General features: G+C 41.9%; 1 protein-coding gene across 1 annotated transcript in view; it reads left to right on the top strand.

Annotated features, from left to right (window-relative positions):
• TEX55 (testis expressed 55) overlaps positions 1 to 23,451 on the top strand; it is a 216,956-nt gene that overhangs the window by 103,718 nt on the left and 89,787 nt on the right. Inside the window, exons 10-11 of the mRNA XM_033942914.1 lie at positions 6,159 to 6,224; positions 6,420 to 6,494. Coding sequence (XP_033798805.1) covers positions 6,159 to 6,224; positions 6,420 to 6,494 — 141 coding nt within the window. The remainder of the gene's footprint in view (positions 1 to 6,158; positions 6,225 to 6,419; positions 6,495 to 23,451) is intronic.

Here is a 23,451-nt window from a genome sequence, read left to right as displayed (position 1 = left end):
CTACTCTGTCATCCCCATTTCCCTTCAGCGTCTTCTCCCCACTCTCTCTGTCCCATTTCCCTTCAGCGTCCTTCTCCCCCCTCTGTCTTCCCCATTTCTCTTCAGCGTCTTCTCCCCACTCTGTCATCCCCATTTCCCTTCAGCGTCTTCTCCCCACTCTCTCTTCCCCATTTCCCTTCAGCGTCCTTCTCCCCTCTCTGTCTTCCCCATGTGCTTTCAGTGTCCTTCTCCCCCTCTGTCTTCCCCATGTCCTTTCAACGTCCTTATCCCCCTCTGTCTTCCCCATGTCCTTTCAGCTTCCTTCTCCCCACTCTGTCTTCCCCATGTGCTTTCAGCGTACCTTCTCCCCCCCTCTGTTTTACCCATTTCCCTTCGTCTTTTCCTCTCCACCCCACCTTTCCTCCCTTTCTCCATCCCTGCCCCTTACCTTTGTGGCGCTTTCATTCACCCCCTTACCTTCATGGCGCTTTGACCCCCCCCCCCCCAATAGGCCCGGTCCGACAAACCTCCCTGCCCTGTGGCTGGCGCTTGTTCAACAGCTATAGCGTTGTAATTGCATATGGCTGCCGTGAAGGTCGTCTCTGATGCAACTTCCGGTTGCATCAGAGACAACCTTTACGGCAGCCATATGCAACTACAACGCTATGGCTGCTGAAGAAGCGCCGGCCACAGGGCAGGGAGATTTATCGGACCGGGCCTGTTGAGGGGGGGGTTGAAAGCGTCACGAAGGTAAGGGGGGGGTGAAAGCGCCACAAAGGTAAGGGGGGGGGTGAAAGCACCATGAAGGTAAGGGACAGGGAGGGAGAAAGGGAGCTGATTCAACTCAGCGGTGACAGTAAGGAGGGCGGCAGTAAGGAGGGAGGGAGCGCGATAAGGACTGGGCCGGCTGTGCACCCCCCCTAAGGCTGCACCCGGGGCATCCTCTCCCCCCCCCCCCCCCGGATACGCAGTATATATAGATTTTGTGCCTTGGTAGCTGTATCCTTAAAAAGGGACCGTGCTTGCTCTAGCGTTTTTACAGTGCTTATCCTCTTCTTAATCTTCTTCCCCACCATGAGTCTCATCCCTTCGTAATTCCCTTTTCAGAAGTTCAGTGCCATGGCCGTCGTTCTGGACCGATGTTTCACCCCTGCGTCCAGGTTGACGCGGATCATAGTGTGATCACTGTTTCCCAGCATCCCTTCTACTTCCACACTTTGTGCCAGTCCTCGCCGGTCATTTAGAATTAAGTCCAGAATTGCATTTCCTGTCGTATTTTCCTTGACAAGTTGTTCCAGGAAGCAATCGCCTACAGCATCCAGGAACTTGGTCTCCCTAGCGCAGCCGGAGGTGCCTAGGTTCCAATCTATCCCCGGATAGTTGAAGTCACCCATGATAACTGCGTTGCCTCCTTTGCAGTTGCATTTAATCTCATCCGTCATTTCTCCATCAATTTCTTCGGACTGCCCTGTGTTCTAGCCATTAATGTATGACGCTCAAGTTTTGCGGTTAACCATACTATCTATGTATACTATTCTATGTATACTATATTTACAATTAATTAAATATCTTAGCACTGTTGATTACTAGTATATAATGTACATTCCTTTTGGCAAACCGGGTATCCTCAGAATACCACCCGATCAGGTAGATCAATTAGATCAGTGTGGCAGCACTCCTTATAAGTTCCCCTTTTCTTTGGTGTATCCTATTAATAACTTTTTTTGTGTGTATATAGATTAAATTTATGTAAGTTTATATAAAGTTTGTGTATCTATACTTCATTTTTCCAATTATATGAGTACTATTTAAATATTTAGTAAAGACTTAGCTTAGTCAAAATCATTGCTACACCAGTCCCCCTCCAATGTACATTGTATACTAGTAATCAACAGTGCTAAGATATTTAATTTTATTTATTGGCGTGCCTTTAGATAGTTTGATGGGTACTATATTTACACACATCCTAATAACTAGTGGACACATCCTAATAACTATATTAATAATAATTTATTCTTATATACCGCCAGACCACGAATGGTTCTAGGTGATTCACAGCAGATAAGGCTGAACATCCAGCAAATATACAGTTCAAAAAGATACATCAAGAACATAAGAACATAAGAATTGCCATCTCCGGATCAGACCCTGGGTCCATCAAGTCCGGTGATCCGCACACGCGGAGGCCCCGCCAGGTGTACCCTGTCATAGTTTTAGTCCCCATATCACTGTATGCTTCTCAAAGGAGATGTGCATCTAATTTACCCTTACCCATCAATTTCTAGAATGTACACAATACATGTTATATTTAAAAAGCATTAGGAAACTTGGGTTACAAATTTGTCAAATAGTTGTGTCTTTAATAGTTTTCAAAAAAAAAAATAATAGGATGAGACTCCTGGCATGATTTTGCCAAACCAGGCGTTCATTTTGGCTGCCTGGAAGGAGAGAGTTCTCTCGAGAAATCTCTTCAAACGACATGATTTTACAGTAGGATATGTGAATAACTGGACTATACGTGTGGGCTTATTGGAGTGATTTAAAGAGAAATGGGAAACAAGGTAACCTGGGGACATACCGAAGATTGATTTGAAGCAAATACATGCGAATTTGAATAAAACTCTAGCCTCAATCGGTGATAACTAGTGGATAATGGAGGATCATAATGCTGTTCTTTTGCTCAGATAAGTGGTTTTCTTTACTATAAGTTTCTAAATGCATATATTGTTCATTGACTGTTTGCTTTAAGTGCATCTAAGGTTTTTTTTGCCAGTGATGGATGGTTCAGAGCAATAGCTTACTCTGTTGGTTCATGGAACTTTCCTTCTTAGAGAAGTGCGTGTACATTATTATTTTTTATATTATTGGAATGAAGTTTATTATTGTAAATTCTAGTTTACAGTTAGCCATTCTAAGTATATTATATTTACTACTACTACTATCCATCCAGTCATGTCTGACCCTTGGATATTATATAGGCCAGTCCTCACTGTGCTTACCTGTTTTCCACAGTTTCTCTCAATTGTTTGATGTTCATTCCCGTGTCATTCTTGATGGTATCCAGCCAACGGGCCTTGGTCTCCCCTGCTTCCTTTTACTGTTGACCATTCCAAGTAGCATCTCCTTTTCTAATAAATTCACCCTCATCACATGTCCAAAATGGCCAGGCACTGTTGAACTCATTGAGTTATGTTGGCAGTTGTCTGAAGTTCCCATTAAGTTAACCCTTACTTCTGTAATTTTAGTTTTTTGAACAACTTTTTTTAATAGCTTGAAGTAAACACTCACAGTTTGATTTCAAGGCAGTCTAATTTTGTTTACAGAATCTTCTCACTCAAACAGCACATCCTTTCCAAAGGGAAGCTGGGAATGTGTCCACACACCTTGTGGGGAATAGCACTGTGCTCCAGACTTAGATACTGAACCTAAGCTGTATTAGGCTTTCAGAAATAAAGGGTGAAAACCTGGTGCGAGGACAATGTTAGATCCAAGTTTTCATGCAGCTATGTGGTCTCACAAAATGGATACTATTCTCTCCCAGAACTGAAGAAGTACGGGCTAAAGCTCTCTGGTTGCAGCTTGGTTCTCTAGGAGAAAAAAAAGCATTCTGGGGATTTGAGTCCTCAGAATACACACTGATTACACATCTTAAAACAAACACTCATAGCTTGTTTTATACAAGAAACTGAAAAACTGCCCACATGAAATGGGAGCAGAACATACACCATCCTAAATAGGTTAATCATTTTAACTAAGTATACTATGTTTACATACATCCTAAATAATTCTAGCAACGTGTACTATAATTGCAATATTTACTCTCATCCTAGATAATTCTAGTTATACTCATCCTAATTATTTATAGTTCTGTATACTATATTCATTATAAACAATTCTAGAAAGAACTAATATGAGGTTTCATTCCACCCGGATGCATGTGCCTGGGTGGTTGCTTAGGAGGATATTTGTAAGGCAGTGACATGGTCATCACTTCATTCTTTTGTAAGACTCTATATAATATCAATATTCTGGACAGAGGCAATGCAGCCTTTAGCAAGGTAGTGATTCAGAGGGCCTTGTCTTCCCTCTCCCAGTAAAGTATTGCTTTTGTGCATCCCATTTGTCTGGTTTGGTCTGGACTGGCAGAGACAATAAGGAAGAGACAATAAAGAAGGTGAAATTTATTCATACCTGTTAATTTCTTTTTCTTAAGTCCTGATAGACCAGTTCAGGAAGTGCCCTGGAAGATTACAGCATAAAGGGTATCTTTTGTGCTCTGCCTGCTCTCTCCTTGTTTGTATTTCTAGTTCATGCTAATTTAAGATCTGATATTATGTTTATTCAGTTTCTTACAGACCACCCTTCAAACATACATCAAAGTGGTTTACTATATAGCAGTTAGAAAGGAAATACATTGCAAAGTATTAAAACAGAGAAACAAGGAAAAAAATATTATCCATCTCAGAACTACTTGACGGTAGTAGACTCAGCCATCTGAGCCAAACGCCCACATCTTTATCTTTACTGGAAGCTTCTATACCGCTGCTAATGAGTGGGGAGTCAATTCAGAGCAGTTTTCAAAGACATAAAAAGATAGGTCTTAAGGAGGGATCAAGATTTTGGATATGAAAGCTCAGACCAAAGTTCCATAATGATGGAATCAGTGTGAAAAAGAACGATGCTTAGAATAAGCCTAGTCATATGTCCCAGAGGTGTTAGCAGCTGCAGTTTGTTGTTTTTGTTTTATGTGGCAAAATGGACTTATTTCTGGTGTGGCATATTGGAAAATTCCAACTCAAGCCACAGCAGACCTTATACCTGTGATTGGAATAATTCAGTATCTTTACCTCTATCTGCTGGTGGAAAGGGTTGATAACCTGTTTGTCTGGATTGGTCTAACAGGACTTAGGGAAATGAAATTAACAGATATGGATAAATTTCACCTTATATGTGCATATACGTTGAGGAATCACTGAATTTAGAAACAAAGTAGGGGAAGAGGAAGCTATGCTTAGAACTTGATTCTTCTAGATAAACATTCTTTTCTTGTTGCATCTCAGGTAGTTAGGTCAATGGAAAAGATAGTGGACGAATGCAACTTTACTACAAAGTCCCTTCTAAGGGAGGTGAGTACCAACATTCTCGTGGTATTGTGGATGAAGGGATGAAGGTGTAGAATGAACAGACATAGATAGTCAAAACTAGAAAGTAGAAAAAGGTGGACTAATATTTGTGAATTTGATAATATCCCATGAACTTTCCGCAAATTCTTTAATAAGGTAGTGTGGTTGCCATGTTAATTCACTTGAATACACTGAAATAGAAATTAAGAAACAAAAGCAGAAAAGAATGAAAAAGATGGCAATACTGCTGTGAAGGGGAAGTGGAGGTTGATGGGTAATCAGAAAGTGACAAACAGTAGACTTTTATGACTCCATTTTTATGCCTGGGCACCCAAAAAAGTTGAGGTGCTGTCTGCTGCTTTGGTATTTTTGCATGTTTCCCAGTCTCTTGACCTATTTTACTCTTGAAATGCAGTTTTACAAAGTCAGTTTGCTCTTTGGGTACAGTACATAGGATCCAAGGTGAGAGGAAAGTTATCAAGGAGTAAATATAAGGAAGAATGATCACAAGAGGGAAAGGGGAAGGGTATAGGAAATGATTGCAAGGGGGAAGAGGAGTGTATAAGGTGGAATTGGGAAGAAGAATTATTGTCGAGTGAGTGAGAATGACTGCAAGGGAGAACGTATGTGGAAAGAGGTGGAATGATTGTAGGGGGCTGGGGGAGTGAGTTCAGGGACAAGGGGGTAAGAAAGAGGCAAGAGGAGATTAAGGGTGTTACAATGAGACTGGGGAAGGAGAAACTAGAAACTATTTGATGTAAACAATTCAAAAATAACAACGTACACGATCCACCCACTCATACTACACATGTACCTTTTCTGTTCACCTTCTGGAGCATACACCATATTTAGATGAAGAATACATGCACCCTTCTCATGCACAGACAGATCATATGCATATATATATATATATATGTATAACCCATCTACTTACATATTGTTCCTCACTAAGTACTACCCATGCAATCCCAGACCCAGACATACACACATACCCATCCACTCAACGAAACACATCTAGCTGCAATGCTCCATTACAGCTTTTTTTTCTTATCTCAGGTAGTGAGATGTTTGAACATGGTAGTTGAGAATGACTCCGCTTCTACAACACCCGTGTTACAGGAGGTGAGTATCGGAATGTTTCAAGATCTAGAAAGAATGGACATGCCATTCTAAATGAGGGGAGAATAGCTCAAATCTGGTCTTTGAAATTAAGAATTCTATTTGGTGGGCCAATGCCATGTATTGGTTGGTCCTGCCTCTTATTTGTCCCAACTTTTAGCTTTTTCTACCTCTGTAAATTTTCTCTTCTAATGTCAGGTATTTTCCTCTTCGGATGAAACAGAAGATGAAGATTTGATTTCTCCAGATTCACTGGAGGAGTCTGAAGAAGAGGTAAATACTCATATACGAATACAGTGTAGATGCAGAAATAGTGGACAGAGAGCTTTTCAGTGGAAGGCTCAAGTGTCATTTTGCACTGGTGCCAGTTTGGTATCTACAAACTCTTTCACTTTCTGTGGCATTTATCATTCTTGGATGTGGTCAGCTTTTACAATAGGTAAATATGATTGCTTGTGAAAGGGGTAATCTTATTCTATACTTCTCTGTTTCAAAATAAAGAAAAGTGGTTCCCAAATCTGGTCTTGAAGGCACCCTAGGCAGTCAGGTTTTCAGAATATCCACAATGAATATTCATAAGAGAGATTTGCTTGCACTACCTCCACTACATGCAGATCTCTCATGAATATTCATTGTACATATCCTGAAATCCTGACTGGTTAGAGTGCATCTGAGATGAGGTTTGGGAACTACTGACTTAGAACCTATATGCTTAAAGAAATTGGGCTAAGGCTAGCTCTCAGCTGGGATAATGTGACTCCCTGGTGTATCACCTAAAATCTGACATAGATGGTAAGGCCACACCTACATATGCCTACTGACTGAGGAGAATGCAGAGCAGGGAACTGGGTTCTTGAAATCCCCGTTACTGTTTCCTCACTCTTCCCCACCCCATCCCAACCCATCAATCGGTGTCAGCACAAGTCCAAGTCATAAATGATGCATCTTGCTCCTGCTGCTCCCCTTAACCATAATTTCTGCTGCTGCTATCAGCCTGGCTCAGTAATGTGGGGTCCTGTTTCATCCTCTTCAGCCTTGCTTCTAGCTGCAGATGAAGAGAAGGTCTGAGGCTAGAGACTAACCAAATCCAAGATCTTCGGTTTCTGCCAAAACTGATTCTAATGCAAAAGGCATACAAGTCTTGAACCAGTGTGAAATTTTACAAGGTGGATGTATTAACAGAACTGGACACTGCTTTTGGGTCCTTAGTGCTAGCAGCAGGCTCATCTGCCCCACCCTAGAAGCAAGGGACTTCTTTGGTATGTCCCACTTGTTCAAGACACATATGCCTTTTGCACTAGAAAAGAAGATTAGGTTCTTACCTCGATAATCTTCTTTCTAGTAAAAGGCATATGAGTCTTGAAGGCCTGCCCTGTCAGATTTCATTTAGCCTGCTTACTTTCTCAGACGTGTATGTATTTCTAGATCCTGGACTTTCTCCTGTCTTAAAATTTATGTATGTAATATTTTGTAAACCATCTAGGTCTAGACAGTATAGAAATTTTTAAAATGAATAAATAATTCTCGCAAAAAGACAAGCGAGAGACTGTGATACTTACATAAGTGTTAATCCTGGTTGCACTCAGGTAGTTGGCTTGTTCGGTTCCACCTTATTTTCTGTTATATTCCTATTGGCATTGGTTTCTTTAATTGCAGTTGTTTAAGGGCAGAGCATACTTGGCTTTGTTGGGGAGCTCCCGTGCCCTCCTTTTTATTTCTAGTTGTGCCACTACATCCACCCTGTAAAATTTCACACTGGTTCAACTCATTTGTCTTTCTACTAGAAAGAAGATGATCAAGGTAAGAACCTACTAATATTCCCATCTGTGACCAAAATTGGCCACTCAGTTTCAGCAGAAACCGAAACTGTAAATGAAACTGCACCCTGCACGCTGTTCCCTTGACCATACAAGCCCTCTTCCTAACGGCAACCCTCCTGTGATTGTTCTCCCATGACTCCCCTTTCCATTTGACTACTCATAGCCCTTCCCTGAGCCTACCTTAGTGAAGCTTAACCTTAGTGAGCCTACCTTAGTGAACCCCACTCATTCCTACCCTGTGCTACTGCTTCCTCAAAGTAGCCCTAGTGGTGTCTTAAGAGCCAACAATGGACTCCATTTGTTCCTGCTGCATTCCCTATTCCAGTGTAAATGGCTGCAGTGCTGAGACTTCCCAGCAGCCTCATGACACTGCCAGGACTAGAATCAGTATAAGTTGAGGACTTGCTCCTGCACATGTTAGTTGCAATCACAAGGGCCCGGACAAATGATTCCCTATAGGGTACCAATATTGGCTCAAAAATATATTAAATATATTAAAATTAGTTCAATTAAAAAATACCATCTTAATACTATTTTCTATTTATATTTATTAACATTTATAAACATTTATCAAACTACTTTATTCTGAATTAAAAATAAAATTATTTTTTCTACCTTTATTTTCTGGCCATTCACTTCTCTGGTTTCTGCTTTCCTCTGTCTTAAGTCTCTTTCCAGGATTTTCTTCAAATTATTTTTCTACCTCTATGTCCAGATTTAACTGATTCTTACTATCTAGTCTTTAAGTTCTCTCTTTTTTTAGTCTACCAGCAGCTTTCCATCTTTTTCCCTCATCCTGGCTCTCCTATCTTATTTCCCCTTATTCACAGTCTTTCACTTACTCTGCTCTCTTTCCCCTTTCTATACAGCGTCTGCCTCCTCTACCCCTTTTCATCCAGCGTCTCCACAATTTCTCTCCTTCCTGTATCGTCCCCTTCATACAGTCTGCCCCCTCTCTCCCTTTCACTTCCTCCTTCCATCATCTCCTTCCATAGTCTTTCTCCCCCTCCATTAGTATCTCCCTCCTCTATTCCCCCTTCCATACAGTCTGCCCTCTCTCTCCCCTTTCACTTCCCCCTTCCATAATTTACTTCCATACTCTTTCTCCCCCTCCATTAGTATCTCCCTCCTCTCTTCCCCATTCCATACAGTCTGCCCTCTCTCTCCCCTTTCACATCCTCCTTCCATCATCTCCCTCCTGTCTATCCCCTCTTTCATCCTGGCCTCAGTCTCCCTCCTTCTATACAGCTTATTCCGCCCTCCCCTTTTCTATCCAGCATCTCCACTCTCTCTCCTTCTTTCAATATTTCCATCCTCTTTGTATCTCTCCTCTTCCATATAACATCTGCTCCCTTTCTTCTTCTCCCTTTCCATCCAGCATCTCCCCTTTTACTTCCCCATTCCATCATCTCCCTCCTCTCCCTACCCCCACCTCCAACATCTGCCCTCTATCTCCACTGCTCAATCTAGAATCTATCTTCCCACTTCTATACAAAATTTACCCTCTCTCTCTCCCCCACCCCAAACCATTTCCACCAGCTTCTGCCCCTCTCTCTCCTTCCACTCCACTTCCACCAGTGTCTACCCATTTTCCATCAGCGCCTGCCCCCTCTCTCTCCCCTAACCCACATCCACCAGCGTCTGCCCTATCCCACCCATCCCACATCCACCAGAGTCTGCTTCCTCTCTCTCCCCCACCTCATGTCCATCAGTGTTTGCCCCCTAGCATCCCCACCGCTGTTTAAGCAGCAGTGGCAAACTGAAACAAACCAGCTGCCGACCTTCCCATACATATCTACGACTGCCGGCTTTGCCCTGGAAGAAGTGACATCGGAGAAGGCAGACCAGTAGCCATGAGTATGTATGGAACAGTCCCTTAGGTTTGTTTCAGTTTGCCTCTGCTGCTGCTTCGGGAAAGTTGCAGCAGCAGCACAAGATGAAGATTGATACTGGAGGGGTACTGATCCCGACTCCACTGGCAGCGCAGCTTAGAGGGAACATTGTGGTGACCTAAGGGTGATCCTGAGGACAGGGATGGTATGAGATAGAGAATGAGTCTGTTAGAATGGTAACTGTCCTTCCTCACCCCAGTTTGATATTCAACTAGTGGCAATCAGCCCCCAGCATTATACCTGGGTCATGTCTAGGATTCTCCATTGAATTTCCAGGTTTACAGAGCTGACAAAAAAACAACCCATAGGCGGCTAAATGCAATATTCAGCACTTAAATAGCTTTAAAGAATTGCATAAAGATAGGACTGCATTTTATGCAGTTCTGTTTATGTAGTTATCTTGCTGGTTAAGTGCTGACTTTACCTCCAGAATGCCCCTAAAAATAGCCGGTTTCGACTTCGGTACTAACCGGGCATTTCTGCAGCACTATTAAGCTAAGTGCTATTAAAAATGTTCAGTTAGCCCCTTGGGCAGGCAATTTAAATAGCCAGGAAATGAGCTGTTTAAATTGTTTTGAATATTAGGCCACTTGAGAATAATTGGAAACTATTCTTCTTAAGATTTCCCTGTAAATGTTTAAATATCAAGGGACAATCTTTGTTAGTGCAAAAACCCTTGAGTTACAGGCCTCTGCTCCTCCATTAGATGCACCTTTAGTTGGTGCCACCCCTGTGACTAGCTCCCCTATCTAGGTAGGCTTGTAGATTCATGAGAAATAGGAAAAATGACAGTTGCAGTCATCCTTTACTTACAATTATTTCTTCTGAATTATGAATTGGAATCCCCCTCTTCATATCAGGGTCTAGTAAATAGACAGAGAAATAATGTTTATTGTTCAATATTTTCCCTGTAATAGTTTTTCTTTTCTTTGAATATTCTTTTCTGTCACGTGAATATATAATGAATAACAATTAAAATTTAAAAAAATTGGAAATATTTCATTTAGACATGATAACATGCGTATAGTTAGTACTGCCAAATATCCACAAGTGTACATATTAGAGAATGGCAAGGAGACAAAGCTTATTGAACCCTATCCCCGCCCCATCCCCAGAGGCTTCATCCCCATCCTCGCTCTCTGCAAGCTCTAGCCTCATAGATTCTGTCCCTACGGACTCTGTCCTCATTTGCACAAGCCTCAAGCACTTATGCTTTTATATTTAAATTTTTTTTATTAAAGTATAAAAAGGGACAATATTCTGTACAACTGTTTATAAATCATAAATAGAACCTTCCATTTCAATCTGGTTTTGGTAAAACCTTCCCAAAGATTCAGTTGCCTATGGGCCTGTTTTAGAAAGCTGTGCTAGCGGCTTCCGCACAGCAAGAGCGCCGAAGCCCTTTAAATCTCTATGGGCTTCGGGGCTGTTACCACACTGCAGCTGCTAGCGCGGCTTTGTAAAACAGGCCCTATGTTTTTACATCATATGGGAAGGTAATTAGATTGTCTTTCAGATATGGGTGTAGAAGAGAACATAAACTGTGTAGTGGATGAACAGGAAAATAAGTGTCTACTAAATGTTGGATATGTTCCTTGATGCCAGCAACGACGGATGAATCTGTTTCAGTAACAGTAAGCTGTTTGAGCAACTGGGCACAAGATGGAAGGAGGTTGCAGATGGTAGGAATCTGATCAGTAGACAAGACTCTTATTGTCACATCAAAGGCAGACAGGACACAGATGAAATAATTTAACAGTAGATTCAGTTGCGAATTGTCTAAGATGTGTTAAGTTTTTACATATTACTAGTCTCAAGTTTATAGAGAATGACATGGGGACAAAGTTTGTTCCTGTCCATGAGCTCTGTACCTGTCCCCATGATTAACCATGAGTACCCATCCCTGTATCATTCTTTAATACATACAAGTATAAATGCATAGAAATATCCAAAATATTGTGGCTTCTTTGTATAAGATATAGCATCATTATTAAAGATCTTTTATGTGTAAGTTTGGCTCTCACAAATCAAGGTATGCCTGGTTTTCCAAATCTGAGTCAAATGTATAATCTGTACTTCTTGTAGAATTCCACTCTATTCCTGGACTAGTGGGTTGTTTTCTCATACTCGCCAGAGCTTATAGAAAGCCTCATTACACAGTCTTGATCCCCCTCCTCTCTTACCTCAGGATTGCCCCCCCAAGGAATCTAGTTTCTTTCCTACAAGCCAGACTTTAGGACCTTGTCTTCTTTGCTCGTGTTTATTTTCTTTAAATTCAGTATTTTTGTTCACAAATTCCACCCTTGTGCTGCAGAGGTTCCCAACAGGGACAGCTCTGGCTGCGGGAGATCACAGATTTTGGGGAAAGTCTTTTCAGGGGGTTGGCTGCCTGGCAGTGCACTTTTGTATCGGAGCTCAGAGACCGTTCCCTTGGGAGCTGGCTCACCCCAGGTTAGTGGGTTTGAGCGCAGACTGCGTGGCTCTGTGGAGGTGTGTCTGGGATCAGGGCCAACTGCGCCCCTCCGCCAGGTCATGCGCATGGTGTGTTTCGGTGGTGGATGTCTCTGGCCTCAGGACTCAGGCCAGTGGGGCAGTCAGAAGACCAGCAGTCCAGTTTGCAAGGCTTGTTGAGGCAGAGGCTCTCCCTGTAAGCTTATTCAGGTTCTTTCTGCAGCCTTCCAGCACATAGAATAGCACAGTGAGTACAGAGCTGACAGTCTGTCACAGAGATCAGTTACATTCTTCTCATTCCCTTCTGTCAAAGGATGTAAATATAAGAAATGCCACCAACGTCTTTTTAGCTTATAAAGCAGCCTCTTGGAATAAAGATTTAAATTCCCTGATCTCTATTGCTGGGTCATATCAACATTTCAGGAAAAACTTAAACTTATTTGTTCACCAAATTTTTAGGTAACTGAATGTATCCATCTTGAATGTCTCCTTACTTTTGTAAACCGCATGGATCTGTACTATTATGCGGTATAGAAGAAGGCTTTATGTTATGTTATGTTAAAAGTGGTTTTGGGGCAGTTTGGGAGTTATCCCTAGTCTTCTCCAACCTTTCTGCATATTACGGATTCCAGTGTGGTGCTGCACACTGTTCCCTCCTTTCTTCTGAAAGTGGTCTCGGCTTTCCATGTTAAAAAGGAAGTCCGGCTTCCTGCTTTTGCTTCCTCCGGTTTAAGGGAGCAGGACCAGGTGTTGTGGTCCCTGGACATGTGCAAGATCCTGTTGCAGTACTTGGAGGCTATGATCAATTCTTGTCTCTCCAACCATCTCTTTGTTCTGGTGGGTCCTGCCCACAAGAGCAGGCCAGCTTCCAAGGCTACCATTTTCAGAAAGAAGCTCCCCGCATGGTGAGGGCTAATTCTGCCAAAGGCATCTCATCCTCTTGGACAGAATCGTCGTCGATCTCTTTGGAGGAGATTTGCAGGGCCGCTACCTGTTCCTCTTTGTATATTTTCACCAAGTTTTGCGGGATTGATGTGGTGGCCAAGTAGTGGCGTAGCGAGGGTGAGAGGTGCCTAGGGCTGTGGTGCCCCTCCCCTCTTCTCCACCCCTCCTGCCGCATGCGCCCCTTACCTTCCCCTGTATCTCTTTAACGTTTGTGGCGCGAGCAGCATGTTGGGCTTGCCACTCGTGCTGCAAATGTTAAAAGGTAAGGGAAGCGGTGTACGCGCATGCAGTAGTGGGAAGAGCGGGGAAGTATGGGGCAGAGAGGAGGACGGGTGCTGGCACCTGGGGCAGACCACCTCTCCTCCACCCCCTTACTATGCCACTGCGACTAAGCATGATGCTGCTTTTAGTTACTCTGTTTTGGCAGCTCTGTTGCATCCCATTAGTCCAGGAATAGAGTGGGATTTTATAAAAACGAAAGATTAGGTTCTTACCTTTGCTAATCTTTTTTTCTTGTAAATCCACACACTATTCCTGGAAATTGTCCTGGGATTTGCTGATTCGACGATTGTCTGCCTTTACTAAGTACTGGTAAGCCGGATTTCTGTTTTCTGACCAGCCTTTATAGAGTGCTATAAGAATAGGTTTAGCACTTAGTTTTGGAGGTCCCTAGTTCAGGCGCCCCCTTCTGACAGTGCAGGCTATGTCTTCTTGTAGCACTGTTTTTGTTGTTCAGGTTCCTAATGTTTAATGACCTCTTTCAATTGTTGCTGTTTATTCAAAATTCCTTTTATGAGTGGGGAATGTTCCTATATCCCTCTTTTTTGCCTTTGTCCTCTGCTTTGTCACAGACTGGATTCCTGGGGGGCAGTCCTGAGGTAAGAGGGGAGGGGCTCAAGACTCTGTGTAATGAGGCTTCCTTCAAACCTTGCAAGTATGGGAAAATAACCCACTAGTCCAGGAATAGAGTGTGGATTTACAAGAAAGAAGTTTAACAAAGGTAATAACCTAATCTTTCATTGTAGCAGAGGAATAGCCAGAAGGTGATTTTATGGTGGGCAAATGGGTGGGTAAAATTTCCTCTGTGCTCACCAGATTTAAAAATTAAATATCTTAGTTGGTGAAGAACTTCAAACCCTGCCAGCTGAACACATGTACAGCCAGTCAATCCTTCTCAGAAAATCATGGCAGCAGTGGTAGTACTCTGAGCCACTGGCATCCCAGGTACAAACTGAGCATGTGCGAGAACTGAGCATGCCTGGGATACTAACATTAGTGGCTCATAGTGCTGCTGCTGACTATCATGGTTTTCTGAAAAGGTTTTGGTGGGCTATGGATGTCTTCAACTGGTAGGGTCCCCCTTCATCTTTAGGCATGCATGCTTGTGGACATACTAATTGACTTCAAAAGGCAGAGTGGTGCCTCTTTAGTTTGGCATCTGTTTGCATATTCTTTGTGACAGTCCTGACCAAGATTAGGAAATTAAAATGCCCAAAACAATAACAGCAAAAAAGGACTTAAGTTTCATTTTTCAATAATTGAAATATGTCAACTTTGAGAGTGTGAGTTTCTTTAACTTCTTTGTAGTTTGCTCAATATAAGCAGAAATGCATTTGTCCTCTTTTCTAGTATTGCACATTTTACAGAGTGGCTTTTCAGGGATTTTGTTTCAGTTGTAATCTGCATATTTTTGTATTGAGTGTGGATCAGTCTGTGCTCTCTGTGTGTGTGAGCAAAAATGATTCTGCTACCTAGAATGTAGTTTCTTTGTGGGATCTGTAGCAGTTTGGCTTATTCATACTTTACAATAGGAGGTGTACTGAATGTTGTCATTTCATAGTAAGACTTTTCGAGCCATAATCAAAATCATTTATCTGGATAATGGCTGCTGCTGTTATGTGAATAACTGGCATTGTCAGTCCTATCTGAAGATATTCAGCAGCACTATCTGTATACTGCTTCTAAGTATCCTGATAGTTCTGGAGCATTCCATGGGTGAAGCTGGGACAGAGTTCATGGTTATCTGATTAGCAGAGATATTCAATCCTCTACCAGATATTATTAGGATAGCAAAAAAAGAACCTGTCCCAACTTTATCCATATAGCAGGCCGAATTTTGCTGCTCTTTAGATAGCATTGGTGATCAGCACCGAATCCAGATATTGAGTGCTAGCCACTGTGCAAATGGATTTCTCCAAGCAATTGGTATATAAAGTTTTATAAATAAAATAACGGCAGCAGCCAGCATTGAAAAAACATTCTGATTACCCTAACTGAATATTGACCTGGTTGTTTAATTGTGAGAATTGGTGCTCTTATAATAGCAAATTGACTTCATAAGTTCTGACATACTTTATTACAATAATTTTACAATAGCGCACTTAGCCATTGTAGGGTGCCTGTATATCACATAAAAGTAGCACTATCACCCTCATTCTAAAACAGGTTGCCTAAAGTTAAGGTTCATTTGCATGGTTAAATTTTATATAAACTACTCCCATGTATGTGCATAAGTATCACCTAACCCACCATTACTAACTCAGGTACAGAATTTCGATTGCAAACCCACTAGAGACAGTAAATTGCTTTGGTTATACCACAGAACGGAGGAATGTCAAATCCTATTGGTAAATGGCAATAGTTTGCTTAACCGCTATTCTGTAATTGCATGCTAAAATGGTTAGAGTGTAATTTGAAGGGAGCTATTCATAGGGGACGGGCATGGATGTGTCATAGGCGTGGCTGGCATTTACACAGGCAGCTTATAGAATACTGTGATAGACATAAATGTCACATTTTACTCTGTGGAAATTTGATACCAAATATTGGCAATCTGTTATAGCACTGCCTCCTATGTGTTCTGCGTACCTATTTTTGTGTGTGGATATCTTTGGATAGCTTTATAAGCTTTTGCAGGGAGTGATCCTACCCATACTTTTAAACGTATTTAAAGTAAGTGTTCCCAGGGTAGAGCTTAGTGTAATTTTGGTTTTACATGTACACTTTTGAAAAAAACAAAAGTATACATGTCTATTTATGCCTGTTTTGGACCAGACACAAATTTGTGTTCTGTTACGTCCCTTCCAGATTCCATAATCTAGGTCAGTGGTTCCCAAACCTGTCCTGGGGGACCCCCAGCCAGTCAGGTTTTCAAGATATCCCTAATGAATATGCATGAGAGAGATTTGCATATAATGGAAGTGACAGGTATGCAAATCTCTCTCATGCATATTCATTAGGGATATCTTGAAAACCTGACTGGCTGGGGGTCCCCCAGGACAGGTTTGGGAACCACTGCTCTAGGTGTTCAATCCCTTCCCGCAATCAGGGAGTTGCAGAAATCCAAACACTTTTTTGAGTAAGTGCTCCTCCTGCCTTAGAGAGTGAGTTAGAGCCCCCCTACAGTTTTCAGTTTCTGCAATTAATCTGTATAGAGGTCTTTTGATCTGCTCTGCATCTTTTCATATTTTTTTCATTTTAAGTTTGTGTGTTTTCAGTGGTTTCAGTGCTGTGAACCTGTGCTGTGTCCTCTGCCAGAGGAAATGATGCAGTCCCGCAGAGCCAGACTGCTGCTTCACAGAGAAACATTGGTGGATCTGTGGAGCCATCCTGCTTATGCCACCCTTCTCAGACTCGGGGTCCATTCCCCTGGGAGTTCGCTTGTCGTCTGACCCTGTCAGGGGTTTAAAGGATGTATGCATCCTGAGTAAAAGTCCCTCCGGGTTTCAGGGCATAGGCTGAGTTTCCCATCCCCGGTTGCTTGGAGAGATTCTATAGGGACAGAGGTTACAGTCAGAGTTTGTCTGACTGGCAGTCCAGATATCTTCAAGTTTGTTCATTTGAAAGTTTCTGAGGCACAAAATCATTTTCCTCCTTTCAGCTACAGTGTTACAGAGCTGGCAGGCAGGCACTTCACAGACTGTAAGTACACCTCCATTTTTTGTATATTAGCTTCGGGGGTTGTCTGTGGGTCTCTGTAAAACACATTTTTCAGAGTTTCTAAAGGTAGGGTTCAGGTCTACCACCCCCCAAACCCCAAATCACTATTTTTTAATTTTCTGATTTTCTTTATTTTTGCTGTTTTTAGCACGAATTCGCTGGCAGCGGCCATCTTGGATTTTAATTGATTTCCCCCCCCCTACCAAGCTTGCTTTCTGCCTCAACACTCCTCGATTTTGTTGCAAATTGATTGGGATGGACTCCTCAGCCCCTAATATGTTGACTGCATGAATGGATTGGGCTGAATTGATGCCAGAACAGCGTTTGTGTACCGTGTGCCTCAGTTTCAGGCTTCACCTCCTCTGGGGTCCTCTATAACTGAGGATCCAGCCTCGGTCCATGTTTTGGGCTAGAAGATTTGCACAGTGGCTGTTCTGGACAATGACACCAAACGACTGTGGGGCTCCCTCATAATGGGGACTGGCACTCTCAGTTTTATCAGGAGTTGGCTTGCATATCCTCGGATCAAGGGGTGCTGTACATCATTTGGGAGGGGCACAAGAATAGTCTTAGTCTTATTCTGCCTACCTCTGGATTTGTTTCTAGACTCTCTCTGGCAGGTCAGCCGGAGAAGAAATCAAAGGTCCGCACTATCCTGCACCATCTCTTGGAGCGATAGAGCCCATTCCAGAAAGTGAATCAGGCTTAGGCAGATACTCCTTATACTTCATTGTGCCAAAGAAAAGCTCGGATGACTGAAGACCCCTTCTGAATCTCAAGTCGGTCCATCGTTTCTTGTGGATTCCTCCTTTCTGAATAGACACCGTGCGCGCGGTTATTGCTGCTGTCTCCTGGGGTGTTTCTAGCATCCTCGGATTTCATGGAGGTGTACCTCCATATTCCAATCTACCTGGAGCATCGCAGGTTTCTGCATTTCCATGTTCTGTGACAGCATTTCCAGTTCTGCCCTTTGGGCTTGTGACAGCATCCCGCATTTTCATCAAGGTGATGGTAGTTGTAGCAGCTGTTCTCTGCAGGCAGGGTGTCAAGGTCCTTCTTTACTTGGATAGCTGGTTGATCCAGGCTCCATCTCAGCAGGAGTGTGAGCGGGCATTTATGATAATGGTGCCTCTGCTACAACGCTTGGGTTGGATTGTCGACTTCAAGAAGAGCTAGTTGCTGCCATCGCAGACCTTGGAGTATTTGGGCCTTCTCTTTGATGCCCTGCAGGACTGTGTATTTCTTCTAGAGCTACACAGACAGAAATTTCAGTAGAAAATCAGAAATCTGGCTCTTCTTGTTCCCTCAGCCTGGCATTATTTGCAGGTGCTGAGGTCCATGGCGGCCCTCCTGACAGTGGCCCCTGGGCCAGAGCACACATGCACCTTCTACAGGAGTCTCTTCTTTTTTGGTGGTCTCCGCAGCAGATGCTGCTCCCCTGGAGGGAACTAGCTTGCAGCAGTCTCTGCTGGTGGCTTCAGGGGGATGTTCTCTGCCAGGGCAAACCTCTTCGGACATGAGTGGTTCACTCATGATGGATGCCAGCCTGTCGGACTGGGGTGCTCTCTTCAGGGACAGCTTCATTTAGGGGCAGTGGATTGCTTCATTCAGGGGCAGCCACTGAAGGATGTTTCTCTTCTGGATCTGATGATGAAGTGTGACTTTCTGTTGTCTCGGCACTGTGTGTTTCGGAGCTTCAGGCTCTGAAAGGCAGTGAACCCTTTCTATGGATCACAGAAGTGGGGCTGGTTCTCTGTATAGTACCTTCTTTTCTTTCAAAGGTGGTTTCCAATTTCCATGTTGCCCAGGAGGTTCATTTTCCTGTATTTCACCTCACAGGATTGGTATGAAAGAATCAGATCTTCCACAAATTGGAGAGTCTTGCTTCACTGTTTGGAGACTAATGACTTTCAGCTGTCTGATCATCTCTTTGACCTGACTAGTCCGTTTTGGCCAAGTGGGCCGGCTTCTAAATTCTCGATCGCCTGTTGGATTAGTATGGCCATTTCTGTGACTTACATCACCCATAGTAGGCAGCCGCTGGTTTCTCTTATGGTTCACTCAACTAGATGCCTCATGGGCGGAGTCTTGAGTGTTTCATCCAGCTGTAATTTGCAAGGCAGCTACTTGGTCCTATCGTCATACCTTTACCTAGTTTTACTGAGTGGATGTGGAAGCGTGTTCTGATGCCGTTTTGAGGGCAGGCTCTTCTGTCTCTCCCTAGCTACCGTGGCTTTGGTACGTCACCTAGTGTATGGAATCCAAAAGGGACGTAACAGAATGGAAAATTAGGTTTATACCTTTGATAATCTTCTTTCTGATAATCTTCTTTCTACAAAAGAAAGGCAAGGGAGCTGTCCTTTCAACAAAAAGTAAGTCTTTATTATGTCAAGAGCACAGTCACAACAAGGATCCTAGTTTCGGCGTATGTAAACGTCTTCTTCAAGGGACACTGTTTCGAACGGCAGTGTATGTACTGTCACTGCCGTTCGAACCAGTGTCTCTTGAGGAAGGCATTTACATACGCCAAAACTAGGATCCTTGTTGGGACTTACTTTTGGTTGAAAGGACATTTCCATTGCCTTTCTTTTGTACTGTTGGTATTCCAAGGTGGGGTTTTCTCTGTTTGCTCGTAGTCCCTGGAGGATTCCATACGACCTGCCCTCTCTGTATACACTCAGTTGTTTGGAGTAGCCTGCTCCTTTCTGCCTTGGTTGCTCTCCTTACAGGTTTGAAGATTTTCCAGGCAGTTGCCAGATCCTATGGGGAGTTTCTGCAAATATGCACATTACCAAAGGCCTTTCTTGGAGTACTTGTTGCACACTGCAGGTTATTTCTACATTGTTCTGCAGTGCCTTTTCAATGTTGCATTTTGCCTGTTTATTACTTATTTTTATATTTTGCAGAGCTGTTCATAATAGGAATTGTTTATGTTGCCAAGGAGGTTCCCCCATGCCCCCTTCTTCGTCCTGGATTGGTTCCAGTATGGATGCTTGGCTTTGGGACTGAACTGTAAGGGGCTCTAACTCACTCTCTAAAGTAGGAGGAGCACATGCTCAGAAAAGTGTTTGGATTTCTGCAACTCCCAGATTGTGGGAAAGGATTGATCACCTAGAGAATGGAATCCTAAAGGGACTAACAGAAAATTATTGAAGGTAAAAACCTAATCTTCCATTATGCTTCTGCCATGAGTCACAGTGATTTTACAGGAGAAAGTACACATACGGTTCCCCTTTACAAAACTGCTGGGGGGTTTTTCATACATTAGTTGCATCCACTTATGTGGCAGGTTATAAAATTTTCTTTGTAGAGGTTAATTTTTTAACGTTGCTCTTAAATTTTATATTTCCAAAATTTTAAGCATATTTTAGAAAGGCAACATAGGCATATTGATCCTCCAGGGAATAACAGAAAGAAGATTATCAAAAGAATAAACCTAATCAATATCTCTGTAAAATAGGCTCTCAGAAGTATCCCCTGTAGTGTGCAAATTTATATCTACATGGAGGTAGGAACAAATAGTTGTGAATATTCTGTACCCAAACTACACCCATATCTGTGTGTATATTGAGTCAAAGTAGGCACAGTGTTGTTTGCTACCTTTTACACCATATTCCCCATGCAATTTTATAATACCCATTTTCTGTGTATAAATCATGCTTTACAGGTGGAAAATACTTTATAAAATTATCCCCAAAGTGTCCAGGAGAGGAAGGATTTTGAGTTGCCGTTCCTGAGGTGATAATAGAATTTGAATATATTTTTGTATGTGTATAAAATCTATATTAGGTCAGAACTGGGGTGCCACACATCAGTCCCAGATTTCTCGCTGATTAAGTAAGAGAGGCTTAAAGTTATTAAGGACGTCATTTTTGAAGCCTTTTATGACAATTCTGTGTAAATGCTGATTTTAGAGTGCTACTGTTTAAACAGAGAATTGCCATGGGATGCATAGATTCAAAGAAGACATGTTCCAAGTGATACAAAAAAATTCCACGTATTCCCATTTTATAATGGGAATTGCACATATTTTAAAAAATTCCATCAGCATTTACATCTATTCCAAGACACACATAAATGTCAGCTACTTGCATGTTTGGTGCATTGGGTCTTCACCAATGATTGAGAGAACAATTGTGCTTGACTTGATGGTGTCTAACAACACATCCTTAACTGGCTCCTCTTGTATGTATAGTTTTGAAGAATCCAGCACCTACCCATATACAGTATATGACAACAAATAAACATGCATACTGCAAGATTGGCACTTACACAAATAAAGGCCTAAATGATGCTAACCCATTTTTTTAAATGTGTTTTTAATTTTTTGTGAAATTGCTGTTACATAGAAACATGAAAGCAGATAAAAGCTGAATGGCCCATACAGTCTGCCCATCCACAGCATCCACTATCTCCTCCTCTTCCTAAGATAACTCATGTCCTTGTCAGTGTCCCACGCTTTCTTGAACTTCTCTACCATCTCTACTAGGAGACTATTCCACTCATCTACCTCCATTTCTTTAAAAAAGTATTTCCTTAGATTACTCTTAAGCCTATCACCTCTTAACTTCATCTTATGCCCTCTCTTAGAGCTTCCTTTCAAATGAAAGAGATTTGCCTCATACGCGTTTATGCTAACTATGATAGAGACATTTAAATACCTACCTCCCATGTCCCACCTTTCCTCCAAAGTAAACATAATGAGAACTTTGAGTCTGTCCCCACACGTCTAATGAACACCACTGACCATTTTAGTTGCCTACCTCTGGTCCGACTCCATCCTGTTTTATGTCTGTTGCTGCTGAAACATGCCGGGAAATACACATGCATTTCCCAGAGTCCTTAAACTTATTTTACAATGGGCTCCAAGTTCGACATACCCTTTTACAGTATACTTGGGAAATTGTGAACATCTTGGCTTGGAATTCCAAATTCTTACCTAGATGTCCTATGCAAAATATTTTCATTTCAATATCAGCTTGTAAAATAAATTCTCTTAAAAATATTTTATCTTTCCAGTGCATCACTTTTCACTTTAAAATAATATTAAAGCTTCTTGTATACTTCAGCTGCTGATCGTAATGTGCAATAAGTTAGCCACATGAGCACTGTTGATCAGGTGTGTTGTGATAAAAATAATGTTGAGGTTTTGGCTTCTGGGCATAGTTTTATTTAAACTTGTCCTCAAAATAGTAAGTCAAAGACCAGTAACCCTCCAATTATGATGAATAACAGAAGGAATCTTTTTCAAAACACTGTTATTCATCTTAATTGGAGGGTTTCGAGTCATAGTTTTGTTTAAGCCGTTTTTTATTACGGGTAAAATTTAAAGGATCGTGCATTTAAATTGCATTTTTATATTCTTTACATTACTCAGAAATTAGTGCAGATTGATTTAACGATGTTCTGTACAGTATATGTTTATATTTGTCTTTGCTATGGTTTTGTCTTTTAGAGGATATGTTGCTGCAGATATGTTTGTTTGTTTATGGTGTTTATGGTGATAAATTTATTTGTCATTGACCTTGCTTAGAGTACTATCAGCAAATAAGCGCATAATTATATTAAGTTTAAATAAATCGCAGAAATAGTCTTGCTTCTTCTTTCTCTGATTAGCTGGAAATTGCATATCTTGATATCTTGCAAAAAAAATCCAACTGTATTCATTATCTTATGAAGGCACATGGGCTCCCAGAACCAGTCCCAATAGGGTGCAGATGCCTACATACAGATTTACACCTGTCCTGAAGGAGATTCAAATAAGTATGTATATACTCTGTACACAAATATTAAAAAAAAAAAAAATTATGTACATGTTATAAAGTATGTCATTCAATAAAAATTTAAAATAAAATAAAAATTATGTACACATCTTACAATTCCACCCCTGATCTCATACTTAATCTCCCGGAACCACATACATATTTGCAGATCAAATAAAAGCAGATAGTCTTTCTTCAGGATGATACTATAACTTGGCACCAAGTTATAGGCACCATAATGGAGAGCCCTTAAAACCAATTCTATAACAGCATTTGACTGTGCCATAGGAATAGTTTCACTGTTCTACAGTGCGTTCTCACTATTTGCACATTCAATATTCACAATTTTGTGTATCTGAGTGCGCAAATTATGACTGCTCTTTGCCGTTCGCATATTCACAGACCTGCACATTTAAAAATT

The sequence above is a fragment of the Geotrypetes seraphini genome, chromosome 4, assembly GCF_902459505.1.
Source record: "Geotrypetes seraphini chromosome 4, aGeoSer1.1, whole genome shotgun sequence".
NCBI classification, from domain to species: Eukaryota; Metazoa; Chordata; class Amphibia; order Gymnophiona; family Dermophiidae; genus Geotrypetes; species Geotrypetes seraphini.
Note: the sequence above shows the minus strand (reverse complement) of the source record. Positions and strands in the feature narration are given on the sequence as shown.